The sequence below is a fragment of the Blennius ocellaris genome (genome assembly GCF_963422515.1).
Source record: "Blennius ocellaris genome assembly, chromosome: 3".
Lineage (NCBI taxonomy): Eukaryota > Metazoa > Chordata > Actinopteri > Blenniiformes > Blenniidae > Blennius > Blennius ocellaris.
Genome location: NC_137652.1, coordinates 5,104,108 through 5,117,823, shown reverse-complemented (window position 1 = coordinate 5,117,823; position 13,716 = coordinate 5,104,108). Strand labels below are relative to the sequence as shown.

The 13,716-nt window shown below is 42.3% G+C and overlaps 1 protein-coding gene across 1 annotated transcript in view; it reads left to right on the top strand.

Annotated features, from left to right (window-relative positions):
• The window catches only part of grin2ab (glutamate receptor, ionotropic, N-methyl D-aspartate 2A, b), a gene marked incomplete at both ends in the record, with an annotated part of 110,800 nt that overhangs the window by 25,329 nt on the left and 71,755 nt on the right, over positions 1–13,716 (top strand). The window contains 2 exons of the mRNA XM_080520735.1: positions 2,835–3,062; positions 3,240–3,398. Coding sequence (XP_080376861.1) covers positions 2,835–3,062; positions 3,240–3,398 — 387 coding nt within the window. The remainder of the gene's footprint in view (positions 1–2,834; positions 3,063–3,239; positions 3,399–13,716) is intronic.

The following is a 13,716-nucleotide window of genomic DNA, read 5'->3' as shown; positions in this document are numbered from 1 at the left end:
TATGCGTCGCCGTGGCGTCTGACGAGTCTCGTGCACTACTGGCATGCATGCGTGCTTGTCTGTCTGTGTGCACGATTGTATGGGAAACACCACTTTACAATGGAAAAACAGCACCAAATGCCAACAGCAGCGCCAATCTAATCCAGAGAAAGTAAAAAATAATAACTATGACTCACCGTCACTTGAAGATTAAATCATCCTACTGTAAAATGCCGCACAAAGCCTTTGTTGGTCTGAGTTAGCTCATCCATTGCTGCTGTCGGTCTTCTTCTACTCACAATTTACATTTCTTCTGCAAACAGGTGCCTCGAAAAAGGCCTTGAAGAAGGTTTGCTATCGTATCGTGGATTTTGCTGTTAAATTAGCCGCCATCACTCCAGAGTAGCAGACTATAACAGAGCGTCATCACCACCTGCCCATGGGCCAATCATTCAAGTTCATTTCAATGACGACAGCAAGGCCAGCACTAGAAACTCTGCTGGCCCTAAGGCGTTCTATCAATAACACATTAAAATTTGATTGGCTGATGATAGTTACTCAACATTTTAACCCAATAGCAGCGTCCAGCTTCCATCAGAGGTTAGCAATGCTTTCCTCTGCTAGCCCCGGCAGAGGAAGGAAGCTGTGATGCATTTAGAGGACATAGGAAATTTGAGCTCCACAAAATAGAACCATTCGTCTTCTGGATAAAGTTGCTAAAGTCACTCATTGATTACAGACACTGATTTCAGAATCACTTTTTAATGAATATAAAAAAAAGAAAAATCATTTTTGAGAACCCCTGACTGCACACCTCTGCTTTTAAAGTGTATGCTGCCCCCGCCATAGGCACTAATGCAAACCCACCCCATCAGAGTTGTTGCTCAGCGAGTGGTTCTTGTTTATTTTCTCTTTTTACATTGTAATTATTAAAGATTATTTGATCAATTTGACCGGATAACATTTTTCCATTGTGTCGGATTCAATTTTAAATAGGTTTTGGCCAAGAACCGATCCTTGTGTGTTCTGTTCAATTCCATTTTCCTCTTTGAATAATACAACTTTAACTTTTATTTATGGGTTACCCGATGGTCTGTGTTTGGCGAAAATGACTTCTGGCCGTGTTCATGACTTCATTTTTGGTTTTTCATGAAAAGAATCACTGCTGTGTTTTCTCAGTGCTTTTCTGATCATCACTCAGTAATGGCCTGAAGCTTTGCCCCTTCCCAACATGCTCTGACTCATTTGATGACCTCACCCTCTCCAACACATCATCGAAGTCTTCAACTTCACAGTTTTGCACTGCTGGTCTTTGTTCTGCCGCACACAATGTTTGGCCTTGTTTTGGAAAGATTGAGAAACCTTTACTTAAGTTTACTTCTTTCACCTCAAAAAAGCTATTTATATGTCCAGTCATGCTACTTCCTTGCTTCTAATTAATGTATTTGGTTAAAAGTGCTCCTCCAGCTGTTTGTAATTGGTACTACATCATTTTCCTGCCTTTTGTTGCCTTCATCCAAACCTTTTGAAAATGTGTTGGTGGCATCAAATGAAACGATATTGACATGAAATGAAAAAATGTCCCTGAGGATCTAAGGTTTTTGGTCTGTTCTGCAGTTTATAAAATATGAGTTTATGACATTTACTGATAATTGCATTCTGTTTATTAACAGTTCACACATCACCGGCACCTTTTTAATGAGTGTCGTGGATAGAAATAATTAAAAAATAATAATAATCAAATGAATTAAGATTTCTGGAAGAGTTCACTTGGATTATTTGACTTCGTTTTGTCTCCACTTTCTTTGCGCGGCTTTCGTCCTGTTCATTAAGTATCGACAGACTCTTTTTTGTGCCATCTGTCTCCACACATTTTAGTTTAACAAATCCTGAGACACTTACTGTGTGACAGTGCATGGTAGGCTGCTGAGAACAGACAGAAACTTTTGAGGTAAAGAAGCTTTGTTTCTAAGCAATGGGCTGCAAAAGGAGAAACAGCTTGGTTGTGGCCTGATAAACGAAAGAAAGGCCGCTGGAGAGTTTTGTAAACTCAAGAAGGAAACATAACTCGGGATTACGTGATTTTTTTACAGATATCTTCAACTAAGTGACTGTCATACGGAGGAAATCGAGCCAGATTCTTCCCAAGTGTTAAATGATATGATTCAAATGCTGGTAATCATATCATCACTTTGTAAAGGACTGAATTCATATGACAAACACAAATAATACAGTATATCACAGCAACGTGAGCTTCAAGTAGAAATTACAAATCAAGATTGGTCCAACATACAAGTCATCACCAAGAACTCTGGAGGGAATTCTCCTGGAAGAATCTTTTATCACTGCAACGTTAAAAAGTAAGCAGCCACATGCACAACAGATATGCTAGCAAAACTGTAGAATGTTGGGCTTTTTTGGCACTTTGAGTGAAAAATTCAAACAAATATTAAGATATGGACACCCCAAGAGTTGTTTGGTCCCATATCTTTGTAAAACGAAGGAAGGAAACGCCACCAACTAAGGATGAAGCTTGTGGAATATGATGGAAAAGCGACACAACTGGAAAAAAAAGGACAATACTGAATTCAAAACAATGAGCAACGCAAAAACGTGTTTTTAAGGCTCGTGTAACAATAAAGTGGAATTGGTGCTTTGCTGCTTTGCTTCTGTTTGTAATCCTGTTTGAATTTGAAAAAGTTGTTTGAGAATAAAGATTTAAGTGGAATAAAAAATAAGCCTCGCTTCGTCTTGATGCAAGTTTGTTATGTAAGACTGAAGATATGAATAATTGGCGTTTCTACGTCTTTGCATTAATTCCTGTTTCTAATTTGACGTGTGACGTGTTTTCACAGGGTATGATGGGTGCAGTGGGCTGGATGCTGCTCCTACTCTCTCAAATTATGGTGCCTCCTGTGGCATCCCAGAAGCCCCCGGGGCTCAGCGTGGGTGTGATCATGGGCCAGACGCGTCTCGTCACCGACCAGGAAGTCCGGCCGCCACGACGCCCCGACGACGCCCTTGATATCAACGTGGTCAGCCTGAGGATCAACCAGACGGACCCAAAGTCTGTGATCACACAGGTGACTAACGCACTTCCTCACTGTCCACACACACACACACACACACACACACACACACACACACACACACACACACACACACACACACACACACACACACACACACACACACACACACACACACAAAATTGCCTGACCTTTGTTTGACACGCCACTTTGTTTTTGTCGTGCCCCGAGGTGTGCGAGCTTCTGTCCCGCACTCGTCTCCACGGCATCGTGTTCGCTGATGGCACCGATCAGGAGGCCATCGCCCAGATCCTTGACTTCCTGTCCGTTCAGACACAACTTCCAGTCCTGGGGGTCCATGGGGGCTCCTCTATGATTATGGCTGACAAGGTGAGCGACATAAAATGAGCCGAGGCAGATTCAGGAGCACGCATACACGAATACACAGAGAAAACATACTCCCACGTCACCGCGTTCCTGGTGTTTGTTGTTCAGAAGTGAAATTAAGGAGCTGAAATCTGTCCTCTGAGGCTGCCTTAACTTTTGAAGGGTAATGCTTTTCATCCGTTTTCAGGCGGCTTGATAGCAATTAGCCCAGACACTTATTGTGTTGACAGATGTGGCATTTAGCAGCTCACTCCAACTGAAATGCCGCTAATATTTCAATGTGAGCCACAAGGTTACGTCACGATATAAATAATCCACTCAACACAACATATATTATTGAATTATTGTTTTCACTCCATAGATGAGTCTGCTATTACAATATAATGAAAAAACTTCTGCCTCTCATTGATGTTTTGCGTTTGTGTCATGAGTGGATGTTGCAGATTAGAAAGTGGCGCAATGGGAGGTTTTTGAAGTTTGGCTTGTGCAAAGTTGGCGACTGCATCAGACACATTTTTGTTTGGACTTGATTTGTATTTCTTCTGTTCTTGTGAGCTACACAGAATTTTAATCAGCCCCCGAATTGATGGCTGCTATCACCCTATGCAATTTTATGTTAATTAGCACTTTCACAAGGTCATAAAGTGAACGTATAAAAGTAAAGTACTCACAAGGTTAGTAGAAGTCTTTGCACAGAGCATACAGCATTCTCTGGTACGTCATTTTTATTTTAGTAGATGATCAAGCATTGTTTAAATATGTAATAATGTATCTTCTGCTTGGTCTAAAACTGGGCTGCAGAGAGAGAGAGAGAGAGAGAGAGAGAGAGAGAGAGAGATATTCCGAGCTGCACTGTGTCTCAAGCTCAGTGGGACGCCGTAGACATAGATTCCTAGCTTCCTTGTTTTTAAAAAGAATTAAAAAAAAAGAGATATCCTTTAAGATTTGGATCTCTGTTTTATTTTGGTGTGATGCTTTGCACAAAGTTGTGGATGTACATCTCTTTCTGAGCTGAATTCTCTCCCTGGTGCTGACTCTGTAGACCTCGCTGACTGACAGACGGACTGAAGTAACTTTGATAAAAACACAACTGGTTCTTTAGCTTTCAAATCTCTCCGGGCGCAGCAGCCGAAACACAGGAACCGATATCTGCTTCAATGCAGCGCCCGTTTGAAGTATAGATGTAGTGTGCGTGTGTGTGCGTACGTGTGTGTGTGTGTGTGTGCATGTGCGTACGTGTGTGTGCGTGTGTGTGTGCGTGCGGGGACACAGAAAAAGACTGTGAGGAAGCGAGGTAAAGGAGACAGTGGGAACTGGCTTGAAGGTTATGGGATTGCGTTTGCAGCGTGAAGGTCACTGGCTCCAGCTTCCCTCTGAGTATATAATGACAGGCAAAATAAATAATGTTTTCCGTGGCCTTCAATCACTGCTGTTAATGTGCCATTAAACCGGGTAATTGACCCCCGACTGCTCTAATTGCGGAGCTCGGTGCCCAAAAGTACAAGAATACGGTCATTCTGATCAGTTCCCAGGTGTGAGTTTGAGTGCGTGTAGCCTGTAACTAACCAGTCCCCCGCAACTGCTCCTGCAGGGCTGTACTGTAAATAAGGAGGGAAAAAAAAAAAAAAATCTGTCTCTCTGCCTACCTGCAGCAAATTAAGGGCAGCAGCAGGCCCACTGGCAGGCAGGTAAGAGAGCTCAGTGAGTCAGCAAATCATTGCTTTGTTGGTAGTTTGTCTGAAATTGTGACGAGTCTGGGTGGTGGAGTTCATCTTTACCTGGAAGGAGTTCAACTGTGTGGGAGAAAATGTGCAAGGGGACGGTGTTGATCACCCTCATCCTCCTCCGGGCTCCCAAATGTGAATAATTCCCTCCTCTTTTATTTTTTTTATATATATTTTTTTTTTGTTTTTTGTGGTGAATTTATGATCAGGACGATAGCCAAGCATTAGCCTCATTTTCTGTTGATTCATTGGAATAAAAATGTCATAAACCTCGAACATTTTTAATCAATCACACAGAAGCACTGAGGGGAACACGTTATCTTTTTGCTGTAGTTGTAAAACTGACACGGATCGGTTACGATTTAAGACGTGGCACAGTCACATTCGTGTGCAAAAGACAATGAGGTTTTACATTGAGTACAGTCAGAAGAGAGTTGTTGGTTTGAATCCTTGCAATAGAACAGTTGTGAAGTCAATATAGTTTGAAGGATAGTTGGATGACAAAACCTGAAGCGTTACCCAGTGCTTTTTTTTTGAAGGCTTCTGTTCTTACACGTTGGTGAAAGTGGTTTTGTTTTTCAGTTTGGCTTCACCATGGTTTTTTTCAGCAAATCAGGAGTTGGAGGTGGAGCCATAGCTTTTGTTGGAGTCAATCCGTAAGGCTCCCGGAGCGGAGGAAAAACTGTTGTAACCCACTGACCTGGACGACCGTGTTGTTGATGGATTGAAAAGAAAACTTGAGTTTACATCGTGTTTAAATGCTTCAAAAAAGTTACATATTTTTAGTTTCCTATTACAAAAAAAGTGTTTTTACTGCCTGAATCAAAACAGACGTTTCCGCAATGTTCACCACAAAACACCCCAGATGCTTTCCAATAATACACATGATGCTTCAGTAGATGTGTTTGTTTGGCTGTTTTATACCAGTCTAACAACTTAATATTTGTCTATATAAAAAAAAAAAAATATTGACTAAAAAAATACTTTGAAAAACGAAGAATGTATTTTCCAAACAGACTTTAAAGATATTCATAAATACTAAAGTATTGTGGGGAAATAAGGCGGTTGCCTTAGCTGGGTATGATTTGAAACTGTCACGGCTTATTAGAGACTAAGGTGGCCTGCGCAAAAAAAAAAAAAAAAGAAATAGCCATAGCGCACATGCTGTGACAAGACATTTATCACGATGTGGCAGCCAGTGGCTGTGTAGATGCAGCACACTGCTCTGAGCTGGATTTCCTTCTGCCAAACTAACAACATCTGAACTGACTCATTAATTCTACTGTAGTCCTATTGAGCCCTGGCAGGGTTTATTTTTCTTTTGGGGACAGGTGTGCGTGTTTTCTTTTGTGGATTTATGACAGCAATAGGTGTATTTTCTTAGAATCTCAATAAACACCTAAAGATGCAGCATAGGTTGGATATTTTTACTTGATAAATGACCGAATTGTTATAGTTTTTTTCTTTCTGTGACACACCGTGTCATGCCCCGTTCTACTCTGTGTAACAGTGCCAAAAATCAAGATTATAATGGAGGTGATGAGGCCTGTCACTGATGTTGACATGTGTTCTGCACTCGACTCGCAGTCTGTGTTGGTGACAACATCACAATAACCTCGCTCCCGCACCTCTCTCCGCTCTATTAGCTCCTAATAATTTCACAACATCAAACACCTCCAAACATCAAATGGTGTGAATTCTGACAAAAATAAATTGGGAGCCGATCCCCAACAAAATATGATTTGTGAAAGAAATTCTGGCTCCGTGTGATGCATCTTGGCCGTGTGAGTGTCTTTGGTACCTGCTGTCACTCGGTGCAGTGATAATCTGTAGGATCGAAATAAATCCCAGCGGGCTGATTGCAATTCAGCTTGTTTACAGCGGACTAACAGACAATATTGTGCTTTTTGCAGCCTAAGCGGGTACAGTTTTGTGGCCACACACACACACATACACACACACACACATTCACTCTACTAAAGTTTATACTCAAGGAGTGAAAAATAAGCCTCTCATCCCATGGTACCTTGGGTATCCTTGCTAGGCTCAGTACTATTCCAGACAACAGGTTTAAGCTGAAGAGCAAAAAACAGAAGGAAGAAGATGATGCCAAGAAAGAGAAAAAAAAAAAAAACTTCTGTAGGCAGGCAAGTGCTCTAAAATAATAGATATATGTGGAGGTGGGCAGAGCAAGTGTGAAATTCTTGGTGTTAAAGCAGTGTTAAGCTGCCAAAATGCAAACTTAACTGTCAATGATTATGTCATATTTTAAGTAAAGGCTTTCTCTAGTTGTCATTCTTATCTGCTCTATAGTCGCTCTCATTGCCATCACAAACAGGAACAGGCACGTCAGACATGCCCCAAAAAAACTGATACACAAGGTTGTAGAAAACCAGTCGGGAACAGCAATGATGACTTGTTTTTTTTTTTAAAAAGGTTTTGTACAAAAAGGTAGTTTCTTTCTTTTCTTTTTTACTTTACTCTCAGAGTTACATTGTCTGACCTCAGGAACGCTTTCACTATTCTTGCCGGCTATTTTTTGCTTTTGTTGTTAAGTTGTTTCTGCCAGTTGCCACTTTTTGTTGTCCTTGTCAAAATTTCGCTTTGAGGTCTTTTTTTTTTTTTTTGCTTTGCTTTGTCATGATAAAAACTGTAACAGAAGAACTTTTTGTTCCTTGATGTTAGTGTTTTGAAAGCGAACTGAAGCTGAAATCATTTGGCCAGCAAGGTCCAAACAATGAAATCCTCAAATCCAAAGTTTTATTCCCGGTACACGCTGTGTTCGCTGCTGTTGAATTTACAGGGCGGGTGACATCGCGATTGGTGACTGCACAAATTCACTGAAGTTTTTCACTCCAAGCGACTTCGTTTTAATCCATCACTCCATTTTGTAGGGTACAACAGATGAAGAATGCGTGCATCGCTTACAGTATGTAACGTGTGATATTAGAACAGTTTCATGCAGTACACCAGTTCCACTTGAGTTTCGTCTCCTGAGTAAAAGTCTTCCTTGCTCAGGCTTCCTCTTCTTCACGTCTCCAGAGGTCCTCCTTTGGTCTTGTCACCGGCGCCACAAGGCACCTGGTGTGTATCTCCCAGGCGCCAGCGGCTTTAACAAAACAACAGTGTGTGTGACGCCCTGGGAGGAAGACTGGGCCGTCGTCAAGTTGGATATTTTTGGTTCTTCGGTCCCTGCGCTTCTCTATATTCACTTTGAACTAAAACGGCGTTCAATTATCTGCAAGCGTGCAAAAACATGGTGCCGCCTGCATGCATGCACCGTCGGAAAAAATAAATAAATCGATGTACCTTTAGGAGCGCTACTCTTATCACTGGGATGGTACCGCCATGTGATGTTTCTGTCTTCCACACTGAATACTCATTTTCTATTTGCACCCAAACAGTAAGAAGCATCATTATATGAATGCAAAATGTAATTTTGAGGCAGTGGTGAGCGACATGGTGATGCAGCTGGTGACGCTCAGGTTCAGTCCGACTGCCCCCATTGATACACAAAACTCGTTTCGAGTCGCTGTTGTGACCTTGGAAGGAAACAGCCAAAAGAGCATCATATTATGGAGGTGCATTGTTAAAGTCGTGACCCGGTGCGCATTGCAATGACTTGCTGTGTCTCTGACCTCTGTGAGAGAGAGAGCAGCCAAATATACACTTTTTCTTCTTGGGAACAAATGTGTAAAGTTTTGGATCTTAACATTTTGCTTATACCTAATTTGAGATTTAAAAAAAATATTTCTGCTAAAACAGTATATTTGAGACTCAATTTTATCCATGTTTGTAAAAGTATACATCATAAGTCATTTTAGCTTTTTTTTTTGTTGGTTTCAGTTTGTGATTAACCCTTTTATTCCTGTCCGATCACTATTTCAAGGATTTGACATCCATGGTTCCTGTGTTCATCCTCTGTACATTCCATAACCATATTTCTAACATGAGCTCCTCAATACCAGGTAAAACATATTGAAACTCTAAACACAGAAAGCTGAAGTTATTGTCATAGAAAGGGTAGAATTACTCAGCCAAAAGGTGTAAAATCACAATAAATCCAATCAACTAAACGATGGTTAAAGTTAAAAACTCTCACAGTTACTTTCACAAATTTTAGTTTTGCAGTTTTCTTAAAAGGATTCAGTTGCTACACCTCATTATTTAACGTCTAAATTTGAACTTTTAAGAAGTAGTAAACCTCCGTGCAGCGAGCCACCAACTACTTCCTCCTCCTGGAAGAGAAACATCTGGATTAATATCACCACAGCCTCCTCTCAGTATCCTCTCCGGCCTCTGGCCGCTCCACGCCACTTACAGCGCACGTGTAACAATCAAAAGTAATCTACAGATTGTGATGAGAGAACCATGTTTAGGGGACACGAAGTCGACGTTGAGTGAAGGGTATGTGAAAGCCCAGCAGAGGAGCGGGAATGTTGTACTTCCATTATGGCGGCTGCTTTGGGAAATGAGAAATGTTGTTGGCTTTAGCTCACCCCCGTATGTGCTCTCCCTCGTCTTCCAGCCAGCCACGCTCATCTCCTTGTGTGCCTTCCTGGTTTGTCAGTGCGTGGGGGATAGAATGTGGGGGTTGTGGGGTGGGGGGGGGGCACAGTGTGTAGCATAAGAACACGAACACGCTGAAATGGAAGGTTGTGAATTAAACATTCATGTTCTTTCTGCTTTGCTCTGCCACTGTGGTGGGACGCTGGCCTCAGTGTCTGTGTATGTGTGTGTGTGTGTGTGTGTGTGTGTGTGTGTGTGTGTGTGTGTGTGTGTGTGTGTGTGTGTGTGTGTGTGTGTGTGTGTGTGTGTGTGTGTGTGTGTGTGTGTGTGTGTGTGTGTGTCTGTGCTCCAGCCCGGGATGTCCCATATCAGTAGGGGCCATTTGCCTGGGTTCCTCCGTTGAGTCGCTTTAATATTTAACACCTGCTCCCCTCACCTGCTGTCACTTGCAGACGCTACACCGCTGTGTCACTCACTCACACCGTCCCTCCACACTTTCACCTCTTCATCCCCCCCCCCCCCCCCCCCCCCCTTCTTGTGCTGCCTTTTATTCCCTTCATGTCATCCTGTCTCCTGGATTCTCCGCCCGGTCCTCCTCCGCCGCCCCCATCTTTCTCCCCCCCCCCACACGTCTCCATTTGCGCCGCCACCACATCCTTCTTTTCTGTCTTTTCATTTCACAGTGCCTCTCAGTCTCCTTGTGTGTGTGCACTCTTGCGGCCACGGTTGTTATTCTCTGGCGGCTCGGGTTTGCGAGACGAACAGCCAACCATGTTAGAAAGGCTTTAGGAAGTCTTGCTAGCCTTGAACCCCTGTGAAGCATGATGGGATGATGGGTCTGTGTGTGTGTGTGTGTGTGTGTGGGAAATAAAAAGGGAAAAGGAGGCAGAGAGTGAGTGAGAGACAGAGAAAGTAGCTGGGCTAATATGGTTACTGCTGGCTGCCGAGGTTCCTCTGGCTGCGTTCACGCCACAGGTCTCGGAGCCCAGCTCCTTCCAGCTTGGCTGAGCACCACGCTGAACACAACTGGCTGTCGACGTTAAGCCCGTGACGGATTATTCCTCCGCCCGTGCACTCGCACCTCCAGGTCCGGCCAAATGTTTCTGTTTACATGTGGAAAAAAATTATGCGTGTCCGCACAGCAGAGGCCACTTTTGTGAAGATGCTTTTGTCACTTTCCTTTGGCTTGCAAACGGTTCCATAGGGTGCCGGCATCTGCCGAGGAGAGACGAACCGTTCGCTGAAACTCAAGTACTTCAATTGACTTTGTCATCAGTTATTAGTCGCTATTCACACTGGTGTTTACTTTGCATCTTAAACATCATTTTGTTTCAAAACTGAAGCGGAAAATGGTGATTTGATTGCTGATTGCTGGTTAGTTAATCACGGTCCTTTTCAAAAACCTGCCTACTTAGTTGTATATTTTTGGGAAAGAGCTTATTTATCCATGAGTGGATGAATCAGAGGAGAGGATTGATTCATATTCACAGGTAGGTGATAAACTGAAGGAAAAACAAAGTGTCTCCCAAACTGTTGGGCCACCAGAACAACATGATTTCTCTTTAGCAGTGATAATGCTCCTGTGAAGATAAACAGTAGTTTCCCACCACCCCCCAAAAAAAGATCCCTTTTTGTCTTCTGCACGTTAACGTAGAAGCTCAAAGGTCATATCATGTGATTCTTAACATTTCCACAAGGGTGTTTATCTTTCTGATTGAAAGCACTCCCATCTGGATGAAATGTTTCATCACAGGATAAAGGCTGGGAACAACCTTGCATTGATTTTCACTGACCTTTCCCTCAGTGGGGACGTATGGACCGAGAAAAAGCCCCCGCAGCTATAAAAGGAGCTTCCAGTTTCCCTGACTACTACAAGGTTCAACATCAAGTTTTATCTCTAACTTGTCAGTTGTCTGTATATATTGCATCCATGCTAAAAGTGCAAAAAGTTGTCAAAAGTTGCAGAAAACTTTCTCGAATCACTCAATCTTCAGAACTTATTTCCTATGTGAAAATGCTAAATATCCCACATGATTTATATTTTATTTCATGGCATCTTTGCCTTGTCTGCACCCACAGCTAGAGTTTTTCAGATCACCCTGGAGCTTAATTAGAAATATCTGTTCAATGACTTTTGAAACTTCATTTTAGTGAACATCCAAAGTCAAAAACAGAGAGGAAAATGTCAGATTTTGGCTGACTGAGGGCTGAAAATTCAGAAAATGCCATTAAAAACTGGCTGCATAATGTGCATGGTTTTGCGGTCGCCCTTGAAATAACCTGCATTATCATATGTATATATGCATATGACACAGACTTGATGAACAGACTTTGACTCAACCTAAATGCACAATGAAATCTCCATCTGCAGTGGAAGCAAACATCTGCCAAGTTATCTCTCAGCTGACTGGAGCAGTACATCAAAGAGCATCATTAATGTAATACTATACATCCTCCTTTAAAATATAATTATAATATGCACTCTCTGCCAGGTAATCATTCAATTATATTTCACTACTTCATTATAATTCCGTCTATGGAAGTGTATTTATTCCTCATTGCACTATTTCTTTTTTATTGCCTGCAGAATACATGTAAATTTAGCTAGATTATATAATAATATATCAAGTATTAAATATGAACCAGTAAACACAAATACATTTTTTTCTTTGTTAAAGCTCACAAAGAATCTTAAACCGTCTTTTATGTCTCCTTTCTTTTTACATCGTCATACCGTACGTTCAATCTGTTCCATAGAAAAAGGAAAACTGGGTCACTTGTACTCGACAGTGTAAACGAGGATTTAGTGGGCGTAACTCAGACAGAAAGTCTAAAACCTGAGTTCGAATTTTATGAATCAGACAAGTGACTTGACACACACACACATACACACACACACATACACATACACAGAAACACAGAAACAACTAATAAAGAAACTAAAAGCAGTGAAAGTGGAGGAAGTTTTAGTCCGATTACATCATGAGTAATAGTACTCGAGTATGCGCTGTGATGAGGTCGCCTCGCCCAACGCAGAGCGAGCTGCAGGATCGCTCCTTATCATGTTTTCTTGTCTTGGAGTTGTTTTCATCTTCAGAGGGCAATTGAAATATTTGGTGTAGATTTCAGACAGTCACTCCTCATTGCTCGCTTTTAAGTCAGGGTGCTTTTCATCTCTGTACAGTGATGCTCTCTCTTCCTCCTCTTTGCTCACAGATGATCATTTTCCCTTCCAGCAGCCTTCCCTCCTTCCTCTGTCCTTGAATTTACTGATGTTGGAGTTTGAATTTCTGTAGGCTGCCTCAAATAAGCCTGCAACGAACTGACAAATGATTGACAAGACCTGCCAGATTTAAAAATCAATGTGGGAGATGGCGGCTGAAAAGATGTAAACACATTTTAAAGTGTTTTGTTTTGTGTGTTTTTTGGGGAAACCACTGCTTTGAAAGGATTAAAAATACATAGTTATGCCTGTAAGTCTGATGGGTAGATGCCCTGTTTACAAGACAACGTTTCACGTCCATCAAAAAAAAACAAGCAGTGTGTTTACACTGCAGCAGCAGCAGAGACAACGATGTAGTTAATATGCCGGGCCATGCGAGGGCGCTGTTGCTTGATTTTGTCATGAAACCACACAGACTTGTGTGCAGAGAACAATTCGCCGCAAACGTGGAGAAAATGGAGAGAACCCAGCATCTGTATGGACTGATGACGCATCGGATGCTATCAGGGGTGAGTCTCAACTATAAAACTACTGATATGGACGATAAAATTTGAATACTGACCGTGACCGCAGGTCGCCATGTTTGTTTACGAATGGATGTAAGGGGAAGGGAGGGTGGAGAGATGCGCACGCGCAGTAACAGGCTCCGTCGCCTTCGGCAATGTCTGCAGGAGGGATTAGCGGGCCGTGAAGAATCTTTCCACTTTGGGAGCCGGGATGAAAACTTTGCGGATACAGTGGATCCGCACACTGGTGCCGTGTAAACAGACCCCCCAAGAGTGAAGAAAGTTTTGCTAATACACTCCTATACGTTGTGGTGTAAATCGGGCCTTATACGTCGTATTAGATGGCAAAAGAAATACAG